The 24,977-nt window shown below is 43.3% G+C and overlaps 5 protein-coding genes across 5 annotated transcripts; 3 read left to right on the forward strand and 2 right to left on the reverse strand.

Annotated features, from left to right (window-relative positions):
* Window positions 1-1,091: 1,091 nt before the first annotated feature.
* Window positions 1,092-7,858, reverse strand: LOC119659370 (MMS19 nucleotide excision repair protein homolog). Its single transcript, XM_038067425.1, has 7 exons — window positions 7,585-7,858; window positions 7,137-7,520; window positions 6,726-7,075; window positions 5,243-6,655; window positions 4,935-5,180; window positions 1,441-1,608; window positions 1,092-1,374 (listed from the first exon to the last, which is right to left on the reverse strand). Exons 1-7 carry the CDS (start codon window positions 7,670-7,672, stop codon window positions 1,174-1,176), a joined length of 2,850 nt encoding a protein of 949 aa, XP_037923353.1. The 5' UTR covers window positions 7,673-7,858; the 3' UTR covers window positions 1,092-1,173.
* Window positions 7,859-7,913: 55 nt separating this feature from the next.
* On the forward strand, window positions 7,914-8,502 carry LOC119659371 (28S ribosomal protein S14, mitochondrial). Its single transcript, XM_038067427.1, has 2 exons — window positions 7,914-8,074; window positions 8,135-8,502. Exons 1-2 carry the CDS (start codon window positions 8,003-8,005, stop codon window positions 8,456-8,458), a joined length of 396 nt encoding a protein of 131 aa, XP_037923355.1. The 5' UTR covers window positions 7,914-8,002; the 3' UTR covers window positions 8,459-8,502.
* Window positions 8,503-13,818: 5,316 nt separating this feature from the next.
* Window positions 13,819-22,206, reverse strand: LOC119659911 (dynein assembly factor 5, axonemal). Its single transcript, XM_038068235.1, has 7 exons — window positions 21,267-22,206; window positions 20,832-21,204; window positions 15,213-15,422; window positions 14,500-15,150; window positions 14,296-14,437; window positions 14,041-14,238; window positions 13,819-13,979 (listed from the first exon to the last, which is right to left on the reverse strand). Exons 1-7 carry the CDS (start codon window positions 22,070-22,072, stop codon window positions 13,852-13,854), a joined length of 2,508 nt encoding a protein of 835 aa, XP_037924163.1. The 5' UTR covers window positions 22,073-22,206; the 3' UTR covers window positions 13,819-13,851.
* Window positions 22,207-22,301: 95 nt separating this feature from the next.
* Window positions 22,302-23,273, forward strand: LOC119659912 (zinc finger protein 132-like). Its single transcript, XM_038068237.1, has one exon. The coding sequence runs from the start codon at window positions 22,369-22,371 to the stop codon at window positions 23,245-23,247; it is 879 nt and encodes a 292-aa protein (XP_037924165.1). The 5' UTR covers window positions 22,302-22,368; the 3' UTR covers window positions 23,248-23,273.
* A 28-nt stretch (window positions 23,274-23,301) lies between these two features.
* LOC119659913 (MORN repeat-containing protein 4 homolog) lies at window positions 23,302-24,115 on the forward strand. The gene is made up of 3 exons (XM_038068238.1): window positions 23,302-23,459; window positions 23,523-23,712; window positions 23,774-24,115. Exons 1-3 carry the CDS (start codon window positions 23,447-23,449, stop codon window positions 24,039-24,041), a joined length of 471 nt encoding a protein of 156 aa, XP_037924166.1. The 5' UTR covers window positions 23,302-23,446; the 3' UTR covers window positions 24,042-24,115.
* The last annotated feature ends 862 nt before the right edge of the window (window positions 24,116-24,977 follow it).

Raw genomic sequence — 24,977 nt, forward strand, 5'->3', positions numbered from 1 at the left:
TCCCTTAAAAAGTGGGACATGAAAATCCTAGTAGGGCTTGTGGCCGGATACTGCTCCTTAAACTACCATATGGAAAAGATTGGGGTGGTAATTTCGGCTATGTGCAGCTAATGTGAGGAGGAGGAGGAAACGGCTCTGCACTTTTTATCCAGATGCCCAGCCTCCTTAGATCTCAGACGAAGACATCTTGGTAAGGTTTTCTTAAATGAAGAATTTGCACATTCTCTACCTCTGGAGAATGTTCTCAGATTCGCTAAAGTCTGCGAAAACCATAGGCGGGAAGCCATTGAATAGGCGATTTACGAGGATAGTACAATGGCTTGAGTGTTCGGAGCTGCGGCTCCCCCCAGTAAACTAAACTAACTAACTACACTTTACTTTAGTCATTCCAATAAAAATATCTCATTACGGTTTTCATCAATTAGTCCAACCCAGACATACCGTTCATTTGATTGCCCACACGCCTAACAGCACAAAGCATGAAATAAAAAAAAACATTCCCATTTATAGAAGCGTGAGAATTAATTGACTTAGGCGGTAATAAACGGAGAAAAATTAGAATTTATTAATAAAATGTTTAAAAAAAAAGAATATTTAATAATGGGCTCAGATAGGGAGAAGAACTAGGGACTTGAGACAAAAGGGCTAATGGAAATTCCATGCTAAAAGGAAAATGGTAAAGCAGACAACTAGGAACGCATTCTGTTAGACGATCACAATGCCCACATTCACGGCAACGACTGTTTTTCAGCGTTTTGATTGACCGTTAAAGTGGAATGCGGTTAAAGACTTTTTCCAGAAGACGCCAGAGCAGTATCTTCCATGAGATGAACTGAGAAGAAATTGAATAGGGATATTGTGCGAGAATTCTGTTCCATTATTCCTACACGATCAGACAACAGACTTTCTTTAATAATCACGCAGATTTTGTCGCTTTTTTATTCTTCCGTTCTTTTCCATTCAGCGTGATTTCTTATGTTCCAACTAGCTTTCGAAATGGGAAAAAAAATCGGCTTCATACATATTCGGATCAAACATTTATTAAAAGTTACGCATTCCCCTGCAGTTTTGGGAAATAAATGATTTACACATTTTCTGTAAGCAGCATATATTTGATGATTTCGTTGCCTGATTTTACACAAGTTCCTACCTCTATTCAGTTCTGTCTAATCACTACTTATTATCTTTAGACGTGTCTGTTCCTATAAGAAACCATGCATTTCGTGTCTTTACAGCAGCGTTACGAACTAACCGCTTCTTGTCATCCAATGGGCTGGCTAACTCCAAAATTACATCTACTTTGTACGGTTGCACGACAAAAACGGGATACTTACAAATTACTTCAAGGCATTCAAGCGCACTTATTCGTATGACCTGCAAGTACGGATTAGATAAAATCTTGGAAATTGCGAAACTTAGCCAACTAGTGGAAAAACATACCATGGAGTCTATATAGGAAGACAGTTTCAGGAGCTGGGGAATCAAGTGATTGAAATGGCTTCTGAAATAATCACTCTGCTCCTGCAGGAAACGTTTGATTATTCGTAGTCCAATTTGAACAGTTTTGGCTTTTTTTGATTCGATGCATTTGAAGATAATCGGGCCAACCTGGAAGATGTGATGAAAAATTTCTAATACAGATCAATTGATGGCTTTGTATATTGCAAGGCAATCCTTCAGATAATCTCCAGTTTTCGTTTTGGGAACAGGGTGACTGTAGTATTGGGTTAGTCGAAAAAAAAAACTTATTGGTTTGTATTAATAAAGTTTGCAACTTGTTGATCTAAGCTTTGATGATAAACAAATTATGCCTTATATCATATTAGAGCGCGGATTTTCGCCATCATCAACGGCGCAACAACCGGTACCCGGTCTAGACCTGCCTTAATAAGGAACTCCAGACATCCCAATTTCATATCACACTCCCAATTCGATATCACTAAAAGCTGTCTGGCGTCCTGGCCTACACCATCGTTCCATCTCAGGCAGGGTCTGCCTCGTCTTCTTTTCTCCCATAAATATTACTCTTATAGTGTTAAGATTTGTCTTAACAGCCGACATGCTAAGATGTAGCAAATAGAATTAAATTCGTGTAATTCGTAATTCGTGTAATTAAAAAACTATCAATAAATTTAACGAAGAATATCATTAGTCACATAAAATATTTTAACTCATGCATAAAAAAACTTTCTCATGACTGACCATAGGCAAGTTGTGCTACTAACCGGTCAATATACGAAAAAAATGTGAATCTAGCAGAAGCACACAAGTGAAATCCGATATGCATAGGGTTTCTATGAGAAAGTGGGGGGTCATCCCATTCGATTCCCGTTGGCCAGATCTTCTGCATTAAAATCTTCGTAGCTATGGTCACTGGTGCCAGCCATTGCAGAGGATCGAAAATGCCAGCAATATTTGATAATACCTGGCGTTTCGTTAAATTCTTCTCTGGATCGTATTTGGTCCATGGTCGGGTCCCACATTAGTCCTAGTGTTGTAATTGTGGACTCCTGCATGATTTGGAACAAACCTGACTCTTTGGCGTCTTCTGGGATCCCGTCTAACAGGCTCGGATCGTTGGAAGGCCACTTTCGCAGATTGAATCCACCTAACCTTAACAACGCCATCATCTGCTTGATCAGGTTCATTGCTGCTTTCCTTGATTCCGGACCGCTTAGCAAGTTATCCACGTAGAAATCCTATTTTACGTGTTTTGCCGCTACAGGATATCTTGCCTTCTCATCTTCCGCCAACTGGTGTAATGTTCTGACCGACAAGTATGAAGTTGGAGTCTACGTGAGTACGTATTCCTGAATCGTTACGTCTCTGGTAGGCCTGTATAGAACCCGCTGAAAATTTCTGTGGCAGGGCTGCATTTTCATCATCCGGAACATTTTTTCGATATCTGCTGAGATCGCGAACTCCCATTTCCCCCATTTAAGTAAGATCTGGGTCAAATCTTCTTGCAGCTTAGGTCCAGTATACAGCTTGCCATTTAGACTTACCCCGGTCGTTGTCTTCGCTGACGCATTAAAAACCGGGCGTACTTTCGTCGTGGAGCTCTCTAGCTTCATAACCGAATGATAGGGAAGGTAATAGACGTCCTTATCCTCTCCAATGAAAGGAATTGCTTGTTCCATATGCTCTAACTCAATATACTTGCTAATGGCCTTGTGATATTCCTCGTGTAGCTGAGGATCCCTGTCTAGGCGCCTCTCCAGTTGCTTAAAGCAAGCAAACGGCCTGTTTCTGGAGTTTCCTAGTGGGGTGATATTTTTATCCTCTTTGAAGGGTAGAGAACTTTGGTACATTATTACGCGCTCGTTATTTGCTGATATGTCCTCCGAGGGACTGTCTGATCCAAAGAATTGTTGCAGAGCGGCGTGTGACAGACAATTTCGACACAGTTTATGCTGTTTATCAATTGACATCTTTGAAGGTGTCACACGCAAATACAGAATGTTCCCCTTTACAGCAAGAACACCCCTCTTTCGACAGTGTCGTCAATGATTTTTTCTTTGCGATTTCTGGTGCTGTCGGCTGTTGTTTGATGGCTACGAGAAGCTCATGTCTCTTTAACAAAAAAGGGCAGAGCTTGTCCACTGAGGGAAAATCTTTGAGATCCCCCGTATTCTCCTCAAAGATGCGAAGTGTTTCGTTCGTTGCGGAGGCCAGCCAGACAATTCCGAATTGTGGTATACATGGCGATAGTATTGACTGCGGAACTGTAGTCCAGCTTTTTCATGTCGAGGATGGAGTCCATGTATTTCGTTGCCGCTTGCCGGGTATTCGCGACCCGTTTTTCTAGGATTGCTGGCGCAGCTTCATAGTTGCTGCTGGTTAACAGCAGTTGTGACACCGCCTTCTTTGCGGCGCCTTGCAATGTCCATGAACTGGCTCCGTTCTTTGCTGAGCCCTGTGAATACCGGAATCTGTATGGGTGGCAACCTTGGTAGCACTTGAGGTATGTACACCTGTGAATTGTCGCCGTGTTCGCCAGTTATCCTAGCCATACCGCTTGTGTTGATGCCTGTCGGTCCCGCTATTTCTACGGTGGCACGATCAGTGATATTTTGCTGATCCTTCTGGGAAAAAGCTTTTACCGCTGCTAATTTTGCCTCCGATTCTAGGTGGATGGTAAAATAGAGGTCCTTTGTTTCCAGTAATCGGGTCAGCTTCTGATGAATGACGTAGTATTCATTCGTCAGTTCCCCCCAATCTTCCGATCTTCCTTTCGAAATATTCGGGTGTCTTACGCCCTATACCGTCCTTTCGGTAATTTTTCTTCAACGTTTCCACCTCCTTAATGATGTCTGCCTGTTTCTCTAGCAGTATCTCGGCCATCATTAGTTTGTTACTGCGAGACGACTAGGGAAGCTGGAGACTTGGGTGGATGTGGAAGTAGAAAAGGAGAGTTGATTTTAAGGACTCTACGGACGGAATGCCCGGAATTATTCGCCAGTAAAAACTTGATTGGCTAAATGTCCGGGGATCGTTTGCCAGTAAAGGCTCGAAGGACCAAATGTCCAGGGGATTGTAAAGGCTCGACGATGATCGATGATGACGGTCTTAGGAGTTTGTGGCATCAATACGGCGCACCACAGCGCTAATTGGGCACCTTGGAGCGGTCACTGATACCTACCTACCTACCCCTTCTTATATATATAGTGCGTTTAAGCTGTTCTTATTTGAGTTAAATTCGGCCATCTAAAAACCGATATTGTGAAAAAATTCTAAGAACTACTTAATTTGCAAGTGATCATTTTAGGAATCTAAATCGTAGTTTCCCGACCCAATTTTTCAATATTTAATTTTCACTCGGAAAACTACTAACTGACAAACGATAAGCTGGTTTTCGACGGATCCTCTTTGTATCAATTTTCGATATAAGACACGTCATTAAGTAAAACTGAGGAATAAGTATGCTAATTTACCTTTTCTAAATACATTTTCAGTACAGGATGCGGTGCCATGCCAAGCACAAAAGCAAATGCATTAATATGACTCTCTTCGAACTTCACCAGCTTATCCCAAAGCTTATGAAGCACAACGTGGAATATTTTCTGTTTGAATAAAAGCTTAACCATTGGAAGATCTAGTTCAGGAACTTCTACTGAGATGACATCGAATGCTAGTTCTGCAGCTTCAAACAATGTGGGATGCTCCAAGAGCTTAGAAATCTAGAAGAATAAATGCAAGTCAATAAAACAAATAAGAACAAGACCATTGTTCATGTACTTACATCCTCTATTATGTCACCGGCTTCCTCGAAACCGCCTACGATCAATCCTTTTGCAACCCATGACAAAGTCTCAACAGCAGATTTTTTCTCTTTCTTTATCTCCTCGCGTAAGGTCTTGATAATTTGTTTGATTGCAGCACTGTTCTCTTCCGTTCGTTCTATTCTGTTTACCAATGTGCATACAAGCGTATTCCCGACACGGCGAACCGTCTCGTCCTCGATTTCCAAACACATATGTACTAATTTCGTTACTAAAGCACTAAAGTGGGAACCTATTGACACTTTCTGATCAACATGACTCAAAATTCCGTGCATAATGAAAAGATCTGAAGGATTGTTGAGCTGCATTAGTGGCAGGCATTTGTCAACGACGGCTTGCTGCTCTTCCACGCTCAGCTGACGAACAAATAGGCTGATTACCACCGAAATTTGTGTTAAAACGTCTTTGTCAAGGCTCCCACTTTGAATAAGTTCTCTAAAATTATCCAACATATTATAGTTGTTCCATATTTTGCTGACAAGGGCCGATTCCAAATTCGATTCCAACAGCTTTTGTAGTGCTGAAAGTGCTACGCCAACCTCCTTTCTGTTTTCAATTTCAAAAATTTGTTTCGTTAGGAGGTTTAAAATTTGATCCGAAAACTTAGGGTTCTGAACGAGCACCACGAAATTTAGATAAACATTTCGTTTACTGTTTTTCGAAAGCTTTGGAAAGTTGTTGCAGATTTCGTTGACTACTTTTGTGTTTACCTCGTCACCAAATGTTGTTGCGTACTTTGAGAGCACTCCACTCAAATCTACTCTATTTGAGGAGTTTGCCAAAGCGTCTACTAAACGACTATATAGTTCGTCCCTTTGTATTTCGGAGAAAATGCCTATGGAGTGTTCAATATTCAACCACGCAAGACTAATAAGATCTGGATCGCTTGTCCGCAATGAATTTAAAAGGTCTTTCTGTATTTCCCCTAAAGTCGTAGGATCCATCCCGGTAAAGGCTTCTTTCGAAGCACAAATTTCCAAAATAGTTTGTGCCTTAGCAATGAGTTTGATTTTTGCATCTAGAGACATTCCTTCCTCCCGCAGGCGTACGGCTACAGCGCCCAGTATCTTCTCTCCCGCAAAGGCAGTGTTATTATTCACGCAACAGTCAGCGATCCGGAATGCCGGTGCAAAGAGGTGGTGGTTTGTATTGCTTACGTATGGAATTATGTTACTCAAGATTTTCGTTTCAACGTTTTTACTGACATCGGGGTTTTGTGCTGCATTAAGAAGAATGGCGTCCAAAGTCACAAAGCCTTCGCTTACTATTTCACTATTTCCGCTCCCAGGCAAAATTTCCGACTTGAGCCGAGTCCATATATCGTCGAAGTGCTCTTCCATCAACTCTGGTTTGAATCGTTCGGCACATCTAGACTAGAAATTAAACCCAATTTGATTAAAACCGGATCAAAACTGCTTTCTCACAAGAATTAACGAAACATACCAATAATCGCAAGGAATCTAACTTAGCGACAATTAAATCACTCTCCAACTTTTCTAGAGCCAACGGAATTGCCCATTCAGCAAAGTCGTCACTTGCTACCAGACAATAAGACAGTTTCTCGGCTAATGCGTCGCGTGAAATAGACTTTGGATCGTCTTTCATGGGATGGAAGTCGACTGGAAAGTAGCAGGCAAAGGTCTCGAACATTTCCTCGGCTAAATGATGTAGAGGAAACTGCTTGATGAATGTAGGCATGAAATCGAACAAAAGGACAAGATTTCGCGGATCTCTTTCAGAATCCATTGCATTGATAACGTTGTAAATGAAGTTCGCCCCCATGGCTAGGAGTTCTGAAACAAAATATCATAATATATTTGGCAAATTCTACACTTATATCCTATGGAAACCAACCTGCTGAATGGTCTGCAACTATTGACTTGATCAAATTATATATTTTTTCTCTGTCTTCACGATTTTGGCTCTGACAGGAAACATGTTGAAAGAAATTCGTCACTATTTTTGTAACGGATCCATCGCTCAGATTCTTCATTTGAACTAAGCTCGTCAACCCGTCGATAATCGCGGGAATCACATTGTGGTGATCCTTGAGTCGATCGCAATAGAACGCTACAATAAAGTCCAACTGCACCGGGGACAAGTAGTCTGGCGGCAGCTTAGCCAAAGTGAGTGAAAGGAATCTGGTCCCATTCACTCGCAACTCCACCTCCTTCGAGGTTAGTGCAAATCCCAAAATTTCGACAAGTGATGAAATGTCGTACTTTTTATTAACTAGATCTGAAAATTGAAACCACATGAGATATCTTAGGTGCCAAATAAATCTGGTTTCCAGCAGAAATACCTTGAGATACTTCAACACACTTTTCCGCCATTCGTTGATCAGTGGTAAAAGCGTCCAGGACCGACTCTTCTGTTAATGTGAAAGTCATTTTATACGGCGTAAATACGTGGCAGAACAATAACAAAACTTAATTCACTCTAATCAGCTCCGCATGTCGCTAACTTTTAACGTTTTATGTGAAAAATCTAATCCGCACTCAAGCAAGTGGAATGCACAATGCGATATGACAATTATGACGTTAGCCTGGCTGTCATGAATGAGCGATGATGACAAATTTGCGCAGCGGACTGCAGAGGACGGAGGATTGTTGAATGAAAAGATTAAATTACGCACGAGAATACTCCTACGATGGTAACATGACAGCTGTTTGAGGTTACCGTCACTTTGTGTAGGGCAATTGGTGACTCCGGGGAGCGAAATGGCATTTTTGGCGAACAAGATTTCTATTCCTAACTTAATTACGTGTTCCAGTCAATTGCTCGCTGGAGGAGTAAGCATTTATTCTTCACCAGATATGTGATTACACAAATGTTCCTACTAATAATTTCAGTTCCAACAAGTACGTACGAAATATGCTGACTGGCGAATGATTCGGGATGTGAAAAGGCGGAAAATGGTAGGCGAGTATGCGAAGGAACGTCTGCGAATCAATTCTTTGCGAAAAAATGATATTCTTCCAATCGAGCTTCGAGAGATGGCTGACGCAGAAATCGCCGCTTTGCCTAGAGATTCTTGCTTGGTGCGAGTACATAACCGTTGCGCGATAACTTCTCGTCCAAGGGGAATTGTTCATCGTTGGCGACTCAGTCGAATTGCTTGGCGCCATTTAGCGGATTACAATAAATTATCTGGGGTACAACGGGCTATGTGGTAGAGGATGAGAACTAGAATATTTGTAGTAAATAATTTGGAGGAGAATATTTTGTGTTTTAATAGCCCTTTATTGTACCCTGCCATATAGCATGGGATTGGAGATAGCCGTCAGACATAATGACATCGCAGTCAAGCTCTGGAAAGCTATGAACTGAGACCCATCACTCTATCCGATTGTCAAGAAAATACCATCGTTCCAATAAGGAAGATGAAAGGTAGTTCAGCATAATGTGCAAATCACCGTCTGACTCGACAATTATCCTATACCATTCGGGTTTTTTTCGCATCGTTTAAATAACCGTCGATGAAGTTGAGCTTGTTAAACCCTCCATACATTTGTCGGGGATCATCAAGGATACTGTCACGTGAACCATTCAACCCTCAGCACTCTACACACTATTCTAAGCTGATGGTGTTTTCCTGTGCCTCACAACAAAACTGATCTCGACAAACAAATATTTCGATGGAGCTGGAGTTGGTCAAAGGGTAGTATAGGTCCCAACGCGAAACGTGGATTGGTACCCACTATGAAGCATAAAACCTAGGAAATGCCTGCTCAACCAACACTAACAGCTCTACTACTAAACCCTATCTTCACCTCCACGCCGTGACCGCTGGGAGCTCTTTCTTAACGAAAAGCTGCAGAAGGATGAAGGCGAATCTCCCGCGCCTAAAAGCGGGAAAAATGATACCAATTGGTCCTCCAGGTTGGAGGTTGGGTAGGGCTGACAACCCTACACGGAAAACAACGTGTTACGAAGTCATAACAGAAGCCTCGGACTGGACGGATTACACAACGAGGAAGGGGGGATAACGATTTGCGCATGTTCTCATGGAACGTGCGCTCCCTGTACAGAGATGAAGCTGCTGAGCAGCTAGCTGATACCATGTCCCATAATAGGGCTGATGTAACAGCGTTACAGGAGATGCATTAAACAGGGAGCGGTTTCCTAGAGAAGAGTCGCTGCACCATATATTATAGTGCCAAAAAATGAAACCTGCTGTTATTGGCTTTGAAAACATAAGCGGACGGCTATGCACTCTGCGCTTGCGAGGCAAGTTTAGAAATATAAGCCTCATTAATGTTCACGCCCCTACAGAGGAGACTGCAGAGTCGGAGAAGGATACCTTCTACGAGGCAGTAGAACGAACCCTTGAAGCCTGTTCCAGATATGATATCAAAATCATACTTAGGGGTTTTAACAGCCAAGTAGGGAAGGAGCCCGTATTCAGGCGATACGTTGGCTCCCATAGCTTACACCAAAATACAAATGATAACGAACTGCGGATTATTCAATTAGCAGTCTCACACGAAATGGTTGTTGGAAGTACCTGGTTTGCGTGGAAATCGGTCCGCAAACATACATGGGCCTCTCCAGACGGGACCACTTTCTACCAAATTGACCACTTGTTGATCGAACGCCGCCATCTCTCAGCCTTGATGAATGTCAGAACAATTAGGGGGGCCAATATAGACGTGCCCGGATAGCTGAGTAGTTAGAGCACGGAAGGTCGCGGTTCAAATCTCACTGGTGGCAGTGAAATTTGTATCGTGATTTAACGTCGGATACCAATCGACTCACCTGTGAGTGAGTACCTGAGTCAATTCAGGGTAATAAATTCGGTCGAGCGCAATGCTGACCACATTGCCTTCTACAGTATACTGTAGTGTACCGTTACGGTTTTGAATGAAGTGCTCTAACACACTTCAAGGCCCTGATCCAATATGGATTGTTGCGCCAACGATTATTATTATCAATATAGACTCGGATCACTATCTCGTTGGCATGGTGCTCTGAGCTCGAATAACAACACTACCCAGAATCCCCTCTGACAATCAGGGAGGAATTAACACTGAAGCCATCCACAACACAGCCCTCCGCGACACCTATAAGAGGGAAATGGATGCAGCAATAACCGCAGTCAATAGATGTCCTGGAGATGAAGCATCAACGAATGATCTTCATAATCACCTGAAGAACGTTATCATTGATACGGCCACAAGCATACTTGGCCCCAGCCGCAAAAAGAATCGGAACGGCTGGTTTGACGATGAATGTAAGCTAGCAACGGAACGGAAGAATGCTGCATACCGAGTAATGTTGCATTCTCAAAGAACACGGGCACGCGCGGAGATTTATCACGAACTCCGTCGAGCGGAGAAGCGGTTTCACAGACGGCAAAAGGAAGCCTGGGAGAACCAACAAATCTATGAACTCGAAAAGTACAGGGAGCAACCGCACCAGGCGCGCAAGTTTTATTAACAAGTCAGCAGGATGAAGCCTTACACATCTCGATGCTCAACCTGCCGAGATAAAGAGGGAAATCTGATTTCCGACAGAATGGGCATATTGGAGCGATGGGTTGAGTACTTTGATGAACTACTGAACCACCAGAACATCGACGAGTTGGAGGTCCCGCCAGCTGAAGGCGACGGACAAATAGTGCCACCACCAAGTATAGGAGAAACAGTCCATGCAATTCATCAGCTAAAAAATTGTAAGTCGCCAGGACCCGATGGAATTACAGCTGAATTGATTAAATATGGAGGCGACCAGTTACACCAAGTGGTTCATCAACTTGTGCTCAAGGTATGGGACACGAATCAATGCCTGACGATTGGCAACGAGGCATTATCTGTCTCATTCATAAAAAAGGAGATATCACCCAGTGCAGCAATTATAGAGGTATCACATTGCTGAGTACCATCTATAAGATATTCTCCGTTATCTTGCTAAGCCGGTGTCCGGATGGCCCAAGTGATTAGAGCGCTGAGCTGTCGTAGCGGAAGGTCGTAGGTCAAATTTCGCTGGGGGTAGAAGAATTTGTTATCGTGACTGGATGTCGGACACCAGTCGACTCAGCTGTGAATGAGTACCTGAGTCAAATCAGGGTAATAATCTCGGGCGAGCGCAATGCTGAACACATTGCCTCCCAAAGTGTACTGTGGTGTACCGTTACGGTCTTGAATGAAGTGCTCTAACACACTTCAAGGCCTTGATCCAATATGAATTGTTGCGCCAACGATTATTATTATTATTATCTTGCTAGGCCGGATAGCCCCATACGCCCAGAACATTATTGGCCCATACCAAAGAGGCTTCACTCTAGGCAAATCAGCAACAGATCAGATTTTCTCTTTGCGTTGCCTCGACTTTAAAGCCGCCTATTATAACATAGCCAGGGTAAAACTGTACACGGCTATGAAAGAATTCGGTATAACGACGAAATTGATAAGACTGGCTAGGCTGACCCTGACCAATGTACGAGGCCAGATAAAAGCAGCAAGATCACGTCTACGACCAGAGGGTGCCTTATCATGCGTCCTCTTTAACCTGGCCCTCGATAAAGTGATCCGTGAGGTACGATCCTCTTTAAGTCTACTCAACTACTAGCCTAGGCTAATGATATCGACATCATGGGAAGAACGACTACTAACTCCGCAACGTCAGCACCAAAAACCAACCAACAACATCAAACCGCACTGGTCAAACAGGAAGAACAAAGATAGGAGACTACAACTTTGAGACCGTTCATAATTTCTTCTACCTAGGGTCGAAAATCACAACCGATAACAGCTACGACGATGAAATCAACGCACGGTTGTTGGCAGACGACAGAGCCTATTTCAGCTTACAAAAACTGTTCCGCTCGAAACGTCTCACCACACGCAAAGCCCTTACTATACAAGACAATGATCTTGCCAGTCCTCATGTATTCCTCGGAGACTTGGGTTCTTAGCAAGAAAAATTGCGAACTCTTGGCCGCGTTCGAAAGAAGAATCCTCCGAAGAATTTTTGGCCCCCTAGATGAGGATGGACGATTCCGTATAACGACGAAATCTATGAGCGATTCCATGACCGTCTGGTTGTGGATAAAATCCGGCTCAATAGGTTACGGTGGGCGAGTTACTTAATCCGTATGGATGAGGATGATCCCACCCGGAAAGTCTATAAGGGCAATATCTATGGTAGAAAAAGAAGGCGAGGTAGACCCTGCCTAAGATGGAGCGATGGCGTAAGTCAACTGCAGTTTCCTGGCTCGAGTTGTAACGTCATACAACCTGAAATTATTTTTTTTTTTCAAAAACAGCCGTTGAAAGTTTTGTTAGATTGGATCATAGAAGTGATTTTCGTCATAAGTGAAAATAAGGCGTGGAGTCTATTGGACTGGTTCGTTATCAAGTGTATACGGACCCACGACTCTTTTCAATCCATAAACAAAAATTTCATTTTCATCAAATTTTGGTTTGAACATAACACAACAAGTGAAGACCTGGATATAATTTACACCATCGTCCTGTTTGCTGTTATATGTAAAGAAATGATTAAAACCTCTTGTCGGTTACTCTGTTGCCAGAGCAGATAAGCACCTAGTGTAGAAAAGAAGAAAGCAGCAGTACCCATCAGTTTTGTGATAAAAGTCAAGGACGGCTAATACAGTGATCTGATTCTAAAATGTAAAATCAATCAATCAAGCCAGCAAAACCGGCAGATTAATTTTCAATTTTTAAAGATTTGTATAAAAGTAAAAGTAGCATTATTCTGTGTTGAGTTTAAGGGGGAAGGAAGTCCTATACATGCAAAAGGGAGGCGTTTTTTCATCAAATATAGGCATGTGGGGTATCAAATGAAAGATAACTACTTCCCAAAGTAGTTTTGGCACAAGTTGTAAAGGTGGGAAACCCGGGGGCTAGAACATGATAACTTATTTGAGGGAGCTATTTTCATAAGCAGAACAGAATAGAAAATCTGGACAAAATCACAAAGAGACCTCTATATGATACCTAGGCCTCAAAATACCCTCGACGGCGATATTGGTTTAATAAAGTTAATTGTACTATATTAAGTTGTCATTATTGCCCCCATTCCTTTCTTCGTGGTGAAACATCACGACATAATCTATGGAACACTTAAAGATGCAATTCTTCAAAGCAGCAAATATTATGAAATTGTGTGAAATTATGAAAAGAATGATATGGGCAAGTTTGGTGGAAATCTTACTACATATTACTAACCAATATATGTCAAGTCTCAAAGTCAAAATTTACTATTACCCTAGACAATCAATATCGGCGTTATATTGATACAGTGAAAAATCAGGCATACTAAATGCATATACATGTATTACGAGTTACCTACTCAAATACTCTTAGACATATAAGAAACACCTAAAACCTTTCATGCCCGAAGCGTTCAGCTTCTGTGTGCGATGCGGTGGAGGTAATGAAAGTATTCGTAATGAGAAACCTTTATGCCGTACTTCTTGAGGTTCTTTGAAAGAAAACTTCCAATACTTTCAATAAACAGATTGGGGTTTCAATCTTTTTTTGGCTTATGGTCTAATACTAATACTACCGAATAAAGCTTCCGAGGAAATACCTTTATTAAAAACTCATGGAACAACTAACATTTTTATTTCTTTCAATTCTTCCTTGATACTCGCACCGGCAATAGCATACGCCTTATTATAAGCCTCTACGAAGACCTCACTGTGTGCTTTTCCCAGGATTACCAATGAACCTAAAAGATATATGTACGTGAATCCGATTAAGCCAAAATTCCTAGCAAATTTTGATAATACTTTTGATAGTATTCCGCAGCTTTAGTTCCGGGCCTTCAAAATGCAAAAACAAACTCGAAAATATATCCGTCATATAAGCATTAACACTATTCTGGCCCGTCTTCTCCATAACATTCTCATTCACACATATCTTCGTTATAGATCGCGCGGCCCAGTCTCTAACCTCAACACTAGGGTCATCAAGACGTTGAATAACAGCTGAAAAATAAGTAAGGGTTGGGTGGAGCCTGGATGGACATACTGAAAATCCTATACCATATCCCAAAGCTCGCAGATCCTCTAGAGCGATGGGACCTATATTCATGAGACTGCGAAGAGCATACACGCGAGTTGCTGCACAGTTGTCTTCCACAAGTTCCCGAAACGTTTTAGCTAATTCCGCTAGAATCGCTGGTACCTAGGAAATATCTCATTACTATCTTTTCAACAATAAATCAATTTATAAATTCCAAAAACTACTTCTTTCTGTGCGCCCTGCGCCATTGAACATAACGTCGCTGTTGCCAGGGTTCGTAACCCTTCTGCGCTTGCCCCTGCTTTCCACACTAAATGTGGTTGAATAACTTCTTCAACGAAGTTTCGCAATAATCCCGAACTAGTTTCTAAATCTGTGTTGATAGTTTTATCCCACGACATCATTCCAATTGAAATTGCGCTGAGAATCTTCACCTTTGCGTCGCTTGATCCGTGATTCCACACAATCAGAATTAATTTCTTCAAATTGTCAAGATAATCATGTTGAAATCCACAAAGGCAAATCACACCGTGTAGAAGCAAAATAGGTTCCGAATTTCCATCGTTGTCGGCATCCAGGCAATCAAAAGTTTCTAGCACCGAATTCAAGTATTTCTCATGCAATTTCATTACAACTTTTTCGTCATTTTTCCCAAGTTTAAGCAGTATTTCTCGACCGAAGCTTTTCAAACTCTCGATATCACTGTCGTATGAGATCGCTGCAACTTTTATTGCAATATGATATAAATACTGTTCAGTTTTGTCTTCAATATCGGCAAATGAAAGGTTTTCCATTGCTTCTGATATTGATTCTGTTTTTTCTTGGGCATCGATGAGTACGTCCACAAATTTAAGAAGATACATTTGATATTCAGGCTATGAAGAAGGCAAACCTTTATCAAAATAAAAATCCCTTTAATTATAAAAATATTACTCACGTTCAAGCTATGCGAGAAATCACGTTGATGCAGAATTCTAGCTATTTCTTGGACATCCTCTCTGCAACTGCATCTAGTAGCGGCGGAGAACATGGAATGGAAAGCTTTTAGGTAGCCAAGTTTTGGGTTGTCTCCCAGAGTTCCTAAGCAACTACTGAACCATTCTTTGTATATCATGAGCATGCCCATAAGTTCTGCGCATTTCAAAGCCTAGAATAATAGATGGATATTTAGATATAAAGACCTGGATGAAAAAAGTCACTTTGGCTATTGGTAATTTGCACATGTAATTCAATCTATATCGGCGAGTGATTTCTTAGAGGAAATCATCGAATCATGGATCAGGGTTGCATTGTTTTGAATCATGTTTCTACTAGCGTAAAACATACTTATTCGAGAAACCACTTTCCGAGACGTGTAGTCTTACTTCCAGCACTGAACATCCGAAATGCATTGCATATCCTCAGATGGGCTGACAGTAAAACACATTTTTGAAGTCCAGAGATATTTAATAGCATCTTTAGTCTTATCGTAATCGTTACCTTATATTTAAAAGAAGTGATGGCGTGTAAAAGAAACAACGTATGGTGCAGCCGAGAGGTCTATTCTAAGTCCGAAGGTTTGTCTTACAAGATTTTGCTTATTGTTATAAGCGATTGAAGTCTCTGTTGATCGGTAGACTGTTTCTTTTACACTTGGTGATGCCAGCATTTGTTCGTCGTCTTCAGTTGGTGGGACTTCTGACTACTCGATATTTTGGTTCTTGAACAGTTCATCAAAATACTCAACCCATCACTCCAATATGCACACACGGTCAGAAATCAGATTTCCCCTCTATGTCCCGGCAGGATGAGCATCGAGGCGTATAGTGCTTCATCCTGCTAACTTGTTGGTAAAATTTCCGCACCTCGTAGGTTTGCTTCCTGTACTTTTCGAGTTCACAGACTTGTTGGTTCTCCTAAGCTTCCCTTTTTTTGTCAGTAAAGTCCTTGCCTTTTCAATCTTGTGCAGTTAAGATTGAAAATCTCCATTCCAACCGTGAAAGGAAATAATCAATCTCACAATGTTTTAAGTTCAACTACATACCGAAGTTTCCGATGAACCGCACAGCCCATCTACTTCTTGACTAGCTTTCCCAAGAAAGTAGCCACTCATACAAGGTATGTTGCCTTTAGCGTTTGTGTTCATCTTCATCATTCATCTCCGCTATCACTATTACAGCCTGAGACAGTACGATAGAGGAACTACATCGATTGCCACTACTAGTAGCAGCATCACTATCCCAACTATGCACCCGGTAGCAAATGTTGCAACATCCTCTACGTGATCCACCAGGTTCTTGCACCTTGCACAGCCCTAGGATGGTTTCCTTTGTTATCTCCGAAGTGATTTCTACCCTTCTTTGATTCTGCAGCGTTTCATAGCGTAGGAAGCGATCACTGAGACAATCATTTAATATCCACAAGAGGTAACCCACCAGATGGGAATTACTTTCTAGTGCGTCTAGTATGTTTGCACATCTTACCACGGATAGCACTAGCCATCGAGATCGACAACTGTTCGCCTCAGCTCTTTGAACTACTTCCACCGTCCTCTATGATAGTATCCATTGTGGATATTCCCGCTCTAAAAGCGAATCTAATCCTGATGAGCTTTTCGAACACTTTCCTGGTTTGGCCAGACATTAAGAGGGGTCGTCAACGACCCTTAAAGAGTCGCTTACGATACGGGGAGTGGCGTCCCCGAGGTGGCCCGAGCAAGTAGTTCTGACCCCCCCTGGCATAACACCTGCGTCCTAGGTAGTAGCCTCGAGAAAGTTTCTCGGTGAAGAGCGAACTGCTAGTGACCGATACACGCCGGGACACACTGGGAGTCCCTGGAGCCGTCGAAAAATCCTTGTCGACGTCGATGGGGTGATGTGAGCCTAGCTCTGCCCAGGTGGTAGTTGTGGTGTGTACCAGGAGCCAGCCCCTTCGGGACCCTGGTCGGGTAGTGTGCATTGAACCGGTATTAGTAGACCGCGTTGCCCCGAGTGAGCGCTGATCCGTCCGTGTGTTCCGGGATCAGCTGATCGTAGGTTAGGCCTTAGGCAATTGGAGTAGGGGCTTTGTCCCCGAGGGTATACCCGTTCCTGGCAAGCCATAAAGCGAAAACCTGCAATGAAAAGGAAATCTGCGTCCTATGCAGGGACCGTGGCGCGACTGATGAGAACGTTGCGCACACTGCGGGCTCGGGCCGGTACCCAGTTTCATGGCAACCTGATATATCACGTACCGCTGTCATCTGGGTTCGGGGCGGCACCCTGATTAGGGTCCTTATCCAAGGCCGAGGGGACGGCTTTGTCTGGATTCGGTGTTCAGCGATAACGTTTTTTAGTGTCTATCTTACGCCAAATGAGATGATACCAGACTTTCCACGCAGCCTTGATGCTTTGGAGGACGCTATCTTAGGCACAGATGGCCGGATCCTGGTCGGGGGTGACTTCAATGCTAGGCTACTTCAATTGGGCATGCCTCACATAGACTCCATATTGAAACGAATTCTGGAAATGGCAGCGAGAACAGGACTGGTAGTTCTTAACACTAGATCCACCCCAACGTTACGGCGCCTGGGCTGTAAGGGAAGCATTCCAGAGGTAACCTTCGCGTCGGAATCACTGGTGGACGGGTGGAGAGTTCTGGAAGACTCCTGGCGCTGTAGCCGACACTGCCGTAAATTCAATTATAAACCTGATAACGGCCTGCAGAGTTTTCATGACCAGGATGTATTGGTGTACAGTGGAAATCGCAGAGCTCCGGAAGGAGTTTCACAGGCTCCGCCGCTTAACATAACGTCTAAGCGACCGTGAGGAGGCACGTACCATAATGACGGAGTACAGATCAACCAAAAGGAGATTCCGCAGTGTAATAAACAAGATCAAAGCTCGCTGCTGGTAGGATCTGGTCGACGAGATGAATGAGGACCCGTGGGGACTGGGTTACAAACTGGTACCCCAAAAATCGGTGCTCTGCGGAAACCCTGTTCGCTTAAGGCCGAGCAGATAGACCGCATTGTAAGGGCACTATTCCCTGCGCACCCCGTATGGGATGATGACGTCGGCGTGGAGAGCGCAGAGGACTGTCCACCTTTCTCTATAATAGAGTTGGAACAGGCAGTCCTCTCTATGAAAACCAAGAAGGCGCCAGAAACCGATGGTATTCCAGCAGAGGTATACAAAGTGGTATTCCAACACCGACCAGAACTACTGCTTGGTGCATTAACTGCTTGCCTGAAAGAGGGCACTTTCTCTGCTCGATGGCAGGTGGCTTGGTTTTAGAACAGGGAGATCCACAGTTGATGCTGTCATGCAAGTCGTGGATGCCGTTCAACGAGCGGAGGCACATAGCCGCCGAACTCGACGGGTGGTGCTCCTCGTAACGTTTGACGTCTTTAATTCAGTAAGATGGGAAGACATTCTAGGCACTTGATAATACTTTCCATGTGACGAAATATCTCTTACGGATATTGAGGGACTATCTGAGGAACTAATCCCTGCTCTATGAAACACTAGAGGGTCAGAGGAGGCTGAAGGTCACGTCGGGGGTAGCACAGGGATCCTAGGGCCGGACCCCTGAAACGCCTATGATAGTGTATTTAAACTCGACATGGCAGAAGAGTCGCGCTTGGTCGGTTATGCAGATTATGTAGCGGTGCTTGTTGCTGGACGCACTGTCGAACAGGTGGAAAGACTCGGCATATTGATGCGATGGGTAAGCTGATGGATGACTACCCATGGTTTCAACCTTGCACTGGAAAAAAACTGAAGTAGTCATCCTGGCTAAAAAGAGAATTCCGACCCATATCGTTCGACGAGTCGATAATCGAGTCAAAACGAGCGGTAAAGTACCTCGGGCTGACTGTTGAATCAAAAATGATCTTTTTTGAGCAAATCAAAGCAGCAACGAACAAGGTTGCAGCTGGAATTTCGGCGTCAAGTAAGCTAATGGCAAATATTGGGGGTCCTACGCCTAGCAGGCGACGTCTCCTGATGAGTTCAACGCAATCTCTCCTGCTCTACGGCGCAGAGGTATGAGCTGACCCTCTTGGTGAGGAAGTATATCGTAAGCGTCTCGCGCAAGTACGGAGACGGGGAGCTTGCGGGTGGCGTCTGCGTACCGCATTGTTTCTGAACCGGCCGTGATGATGGCGGGAGAGATCCCCGTTGCCTTTCTTGCTAAGGAGCGTCAAGCCATATACAAGCGCAAGGGAAGTTGTTACTCGTGAAGAACGGTAGTGCACTCTAGAGGAGTGGCAACTCCCTTGGCAAAATGAAACTAGAGGCAGATGAACTGCCCGGTTCATTGGCAACTTAGGTGCGTGACTGAATCGGAAGCATGGTGAGACTGACTATTTCCTTACCCAATTTTTAAGAAGGCATGGAGGTTTTCAGTCTTACCTGCACAGGATTGGAAAAGCACGATCTCCGGATTGTGTGTTTTGCAATCGAGTTGTAGATGACGCCCATCACACTTTTTTTCTTGTGGAAGGTGGGATGGGATTCGTCAGCAGCTATATTTAAACACAGGAGATCTCTTTCCAGACAACATTGTCGAAAAGATGCTGAGGAGTGCTGACAGGTGGAGCCGTGTTGCCCATTACTTTCGGGTCCTTCTCGTTGCTACGAAGAAAGAGTTCGACCGGATGGCAGGGGGTTCCTTGAACCGACAGTTCCCTTCCTCCTTTTCCCTCCCGTTGGTGAAAGGAATTCCCTGATTTGACGGCTCCGCAAGGCGGGAGAGTTCGAGGACTAACCCGAAGTAATATGGCAAACGGTTCCAAACTAGCTCTCTAACGATAGGGAGGTGTTTAGTTGGTAGTCTGACGACGTACCGCACCGGGAGTCCAACACTGTGTGTGATTGCATCCACCTAACCTACCCCAAACAAAGCATGCGGAGTAATCTGTATGTAAAGAGCAGCTCAGAATCTCCTTTGCCTTTGCTGATCAACGCGATCTTCGCTACCTCAGCGACATGAAGCCCCCCCCGCGGTCCTCTTCAGACACAATCATAGTTGGGCCACTCCATGTAAGTCATCATGAACGCCCATGTCGGCTAGACAGACACAGATGACATGAAGGTTCCGTTAGAAGAGAAATTCATTCAAGTTACCATGCATTTCGAGCCTAAAATCCACGTTAAGAGCTCCCTCTGGCAGACACTCATTTTTACGTTCTTACCCAACCTTCTCCACATTCGTTCCATCTACTCTGTCAAGTAGATAGATGCAACACTCTCATGCTTTGACCCCTCCGCCTGGTTATTACTAAATAAATCTGTTTTCAGCAAAGGTACGCTTCTCCTGAACCTGTAGGCCGTGGGATCACGGACTACCTCAAGATCCAGAAAAAGAACACAAAAATACCTGCATAGCTTCCGTCGAAACCATGCAACATACAGGAAAATACGCTAACAATGCCATTCGTTGACAAGCCTAGAGCAGTTTCTTTCGTAAGGTAGATTTGGCTGCAATGTCCAATGACACCTTTACCTACCTACCTATATGCGGATATTACAGAATAGTAGAACTCAATAATTTAAATGTATGGTACCGAATAAAAAAGAAACTTCTTCGAATTTACCTCTTTCTCCACCTTTTTATCAGGATCCGCACAGGCTTTAGCAACTACCGGAAATATATCCAAAACATGTACTGCGGTCATCACTTCGGCATGAAGAATAATTTGCCACAAAAGCTTCAGCGAATGCAATCTCACTTCTTCCTTCCAATCCGTCGTCTCCCTTAAAACGAGTTGAATAATCTTAAGACTCCTCTGTACAAGGGCTCGACACCCCAGACTTGGTCGTTTGATATCATCAGGGTAACGAAGTGGCATATCATCCACTATTTCCTTTTTGCTAAGTTCATTCTCGTTCTCTTCATAATATTGTTGGCCGCACTTAACCCATAGATTCTGAATGTAGTCGCGAACGTCTGGCGTGTCATCGTTTAGGCTGCAAAGGAAGGGTTTTGACTTAACATTAGTGGATATGATAAAATGTTGAATACAACCCACCAGCATAATATCAAAGGCAATAGTCTAGGAAAGTACGAGTATCGATCTCTTAGCTCCATTATCAAACGGCATCCCGTTTTACCGCATTCCTTCCTTACTAGAGGCATGGAATCCATCAGTAAAGGCGAAATTTCAGTGATTATCTGTGTAATGCAATCGCCATTGGTTAATATGTGCAGCGCGATTATTCCCAGGGTGTCGATTGCATTGACGCGATTCATAGAGTGTTTGTGATGCAACAAAGGCAACAATGGTTTGACTAAAGCTTCTGCACGGAAATGGAACGATGGAGTTGCTTCTGCTAGCGTTCGAATGCAGCTACACGCAGCTCTTTGCGCCGAAGGGTAGTTGTCTCGCAGCTCCTTCAGGAGAATGTCTACGATTTCATCGTAGCATTTTAGCAAATAGTCAGAATCCTTTTCGGGCTTCTCGGCACGAAACTTATCAATCAAAGAATCCAATTGGGTGAGGAGTAGTAAACGTATTTCCTCACTCTCTTCGATAAGCTCCTTTTGTCCGATGCGGCTGTGTAATGTTGAGACAATATACTGCAAGTAGTAATCATTCTTTGGAAGGCGTCTGAAGAACTCGGTGACCACACTCGATGCTAGCTCGCGACAACTCTCGTACTTGTCGGAATAACATTTTAGAATGTACAGGTAAGTCTCATCGTAAATCTGAATGACATCTTCTTGTTTATTTTCCGGGGAAACAGCAAATTCTAGGAGATCGTTAAGCGCACGCTGCCGTTCCCTTCGATCCAAGCTCTGAAGGCATTTACATAGTAATTCACTGTTTATCAACATTTCACCCTTTCTAAATATCCCTGTATGCTTTTTTTCAGGACACTATTACTGTTGCTCAAATTGAATCAATAAAACATTTGAAAAGCAATAAATCCCTTAGAAACGAATTTTGTTTACTGTCAGCCATGGACAGGGTTGGGTTGAGGTTATGAAGTAAGCGACAGTAATTCAGCACCGCATAGTTTAGTAAACGTCAAAAGTTGTTGAACGTTAAAAGAAGCTATCGGCTTGCGGTATCAACATTTGGAAGGACCTTGTGTCGTGAAGTGGTTCATAGCTAATAGTTTTTGTTAATTATGACTGATTTTGCAAAGCATTTTCAGCGTGTTAATGTGAACGAGGAGTTAGAGAGATTAGGCAAAGCCTGCAGGCTTTGTCTATCAGATTGCACTGTGATATCGATTTCACTCTTCGACAAAGGAATCTCACCAAATAAATATTCCGATATAGTGACAATGTTAGTCGGTCTCCAAATAAAGGAGGACGACACTTTACCAAAACAGATTTGTAGTGAATGCGCTTCAAATCTCATTCTTCTTTATCGATTTAAACAAAAATGTGCTGCTTCCCAGTGCACATTAAGTGCTCTATTGGTAAATCCTTCGCAGGATGTTCCCCATCAAATAGTAAGTAAAGATCAGCGTTCTAAGAGTGAGCAGTTAAATCCTCCAAGGGCCATTACCTTAGACCAAGGTTCCTCATTATTCGATGAATTATTACCAATATCCGCCCGGTCGAACTCGCCATCAAAGGCCGTCTACCAATGTAGCGAATGTTGCAGTGTTTTTGCCCATAAAGCTTCCTTGGCCCAGCATTGCAAAGTTCACGAGCATGGCAAGAAGTTCACCTGTTCTCTCTGTGATCAGCGTTTTACTCGCAGAAGTCATGTTAAAATACACATGCGTCGTCACACAAACGATAAACCCTTCGTCTGCAAAGTTTGTCTAGCCGGATTCAGGAAATCAAGTGACCTATTGCGCCACGGAAAAGTGCATTCCGAGCAAAGGAACTACGTTTGTGAAGTCTGTGGGGCATCATTCAAACGATCCACAGACGTGAGCAGTCACATGAACAGTCACACCGGTCGCAAGCCCTACAAGTGTAAAAAATGTCCCAAGGAATACAGCGCCCACTCGAGCATGATGAAACACTGCCGGAAGTTTAATCATCTATAATTTGGGGGAGTGTCTGAAGCCTGTGAGACGAGAACTTCTCGCTATCGTGGAATGTCTCCTCAATTTCACTATTGATTTCCTGCAATTATTGTACTCGTCATAGATTCACTAATGAGATTAAGACGAAACACTAGAAGTTGCAATTAGGCGCAAAGCAATTGTACAATTCACACAAATCGTAGTTACGGAGAATATCATCATGGAAACAAGCGGTAAGAACGTCCTGAAAATTTCAATTTTCAAGAGAAGTAATTCTTATTAATTACCAATTACAGCACCAGGAGCTGTAAAATGTGGCGGTTACAAATATGATGATGGAACCAGATACATTGGCGATTGGAATCAAAAAGGGCAAAAACACGGACTTGGCCATCTTCTCCTTCCAGATGGCACACGATATGATGGAGCCTTTGTGGGTGGAGTGTGTTCAGGATTAGGATGCATGTGGTTTCCAGACGGAGCAAAGTAGGTTGCTGAAAATTTGAACCTGGCATCAGCAGTTGATTGTTACATTTCAAAATGTTAGATACGAAGGTGAATTTATGCAAGGTTGGTTCCACGGACATGGAATATTTTGGCGAGCAGATGGCATGAAATTTGAAGGTGAATTTCGAGGCGGTCGAATATGGGGACTGGGTTTAATAACATTTCATGACTTCACCCATGGTTTTCCACGCAATGAAGGATATTTTCAAGATTGTCGTTTGATACGAAAGCGACGGTGCTCGGATGTTGTTCAGCGCGCTCAAAAAGTGGCTTTGATGGCGAGAGCTCAGTGTGAACATCCATTCTAGGTTTGTTATAAATTTTATAAGAAAAATCTTTGTTCAAAAATGATAAATGAAAGAATTAAAGAGTACTTCTTCAAGACTGTATTTTAGTCACGTTTAATTGCCTTTTTAAGGTTTTGTCTGAAACAAAACCTTATTAACATTGATTCAGTGCCTATCTGTCTGTCTGTTACACTCAATTTACTCGGAAACGGCTAAACGGCTGGTGAGAGCATATGATATGTGTGTCCTTTATCAAACGCAATTAAAGGGCTCGATTAATACTTTTCGAAAGCGATCCTTGGACTGATGAAGCATAAAACCTGGGAAACGCCTGCTGAACTAATACCAACAGCTCTACTACCAAACCTCACCTGTACGTGGTGACCGCTGGGAGCTCTTTCTTAACGAAAAGCTGCAGACGGGGAAGGATTAAGGCAAGTCTCCCGCGCCTAAAAACGGGAAAAATTGTACCAACCTCCAGGTTGGGAGTTGGGTAGGGCTGACAACCCTACACAGAAAACTACTTGCTAAGAAGCCCCAACAGCAGCCTCGGACTGGACGGATTACACAAGGACGAGCTCCTCAACGACAAAGGAATAACGATTTGCCCATTTTCTCATGGAACGTGCGCTCCCTGTACAGAGATGAAGCTGTTGAGCAGCTAGCCGATGCCCTGTCCCAATATAGGACTGATATAACAGCGTTACAGAAGATGCGTTGGACAGGGACCGGTTTCCTGGAGAAGAGTCGCTACACCATATATTATAGTGGCCATCTAGTAAATCATGTGCTCGGAGTAGGTTTTTTAGTCAGCCAAAAAATGAAATCTGCTGTTATCGGCTTTGAAAACATAAGAGAACGGCTATGCACTCTGCACTTGCGGTGCAAGTTTAGAAATATAGGTCTCATTAATGTTCACGTCCCTACAGAGGAGACTGCAGAGTCGGAGAAGGATAT

The sequence above is a fragment of the Hermetia illucens genome, chromosome 6 (genome assembly GCF_905115235.1).
Source record: "Hermetia illucens chromosome 6, iHerIll2.2.curated.20191125, whole genome shotgun sequence".
NCBI classification, from domain to species: Eukaryota; Metazoa; Arthropoda; class Insecta; order Diptera; family Stratiomyidae; genus Hermetia; species Hermetia illucens.

Coding starts and splice junctions, on each gene's coding strand:
- LOC119659370 (XM_038067425.1), bottom strand. CDS start 7,672: ATGACTTTCACATTAACAGAAGAGTCGGTCCTGGACGCTTTTACCACT. Junction 7,521..7,584: donor GTGTGTTGAAGTATCTCAAG/GTATTTCTGCTG, acceptor TTCAATTTTCAG/ATCTAGTTAATAAAAAGTAC. Junction 5,181..5,242: donor CCGGTGACATAATAGAGGAT/GTAAGTACATGA, acceptor TTATTCTTCTAG/ATTTCTAAGCTCTTGGAGCA.
- LOC119659371 (XM_038067427.1), top strand. CDS start 8,003: ATGGCATTTTTGGCGAACAAGATTTCTATTCCTAACTTAATTACGTGT. Junction 8,075..8,134: donor GTCAATTGCTCGCTGGAGGA/GTAAGCATTTAT, acceptor TAATAATTTCAG/TTCCAACAAGTACGTACGAA.
- LOC119659911 (XM_038068235.1), bottom strand. CDS start 22,072: ATGTTGATAAACAGTGAATTACTATGTAAATGCCTTCAGAGCTTGGAT. Junction 15,151..15,212: donor ATTTCTCGCATAGCTTGAAC/GTGAGTAATATT, acceptor CCTTCTTCATAG/CCTGAATATCAAATGTATCT. Junction 14,438..14,499: donor CGCAGGGCGCACAGAAAGAA/GTAGTTTTTGGA, acceptor GATATTTCCTAG/GTACCAGCGATTCTAGCGGA.
- LOC119659912 (XM_038068237.1), top strand. CDS start 22,369: ATGACTGATTTTGCAAAGCATTTTCAGCGTGTTAATGTGAACGAGGAG.
- LOC119659913 (XM_038068238.1), top strand. Junction 23,713..23,773: donor TGGTTTCCAGACGGAGCAAA/GTAGGTTGCTGA, acceptor TCAAAATGTTAG/ATACGAAGGTGAATTTATGC.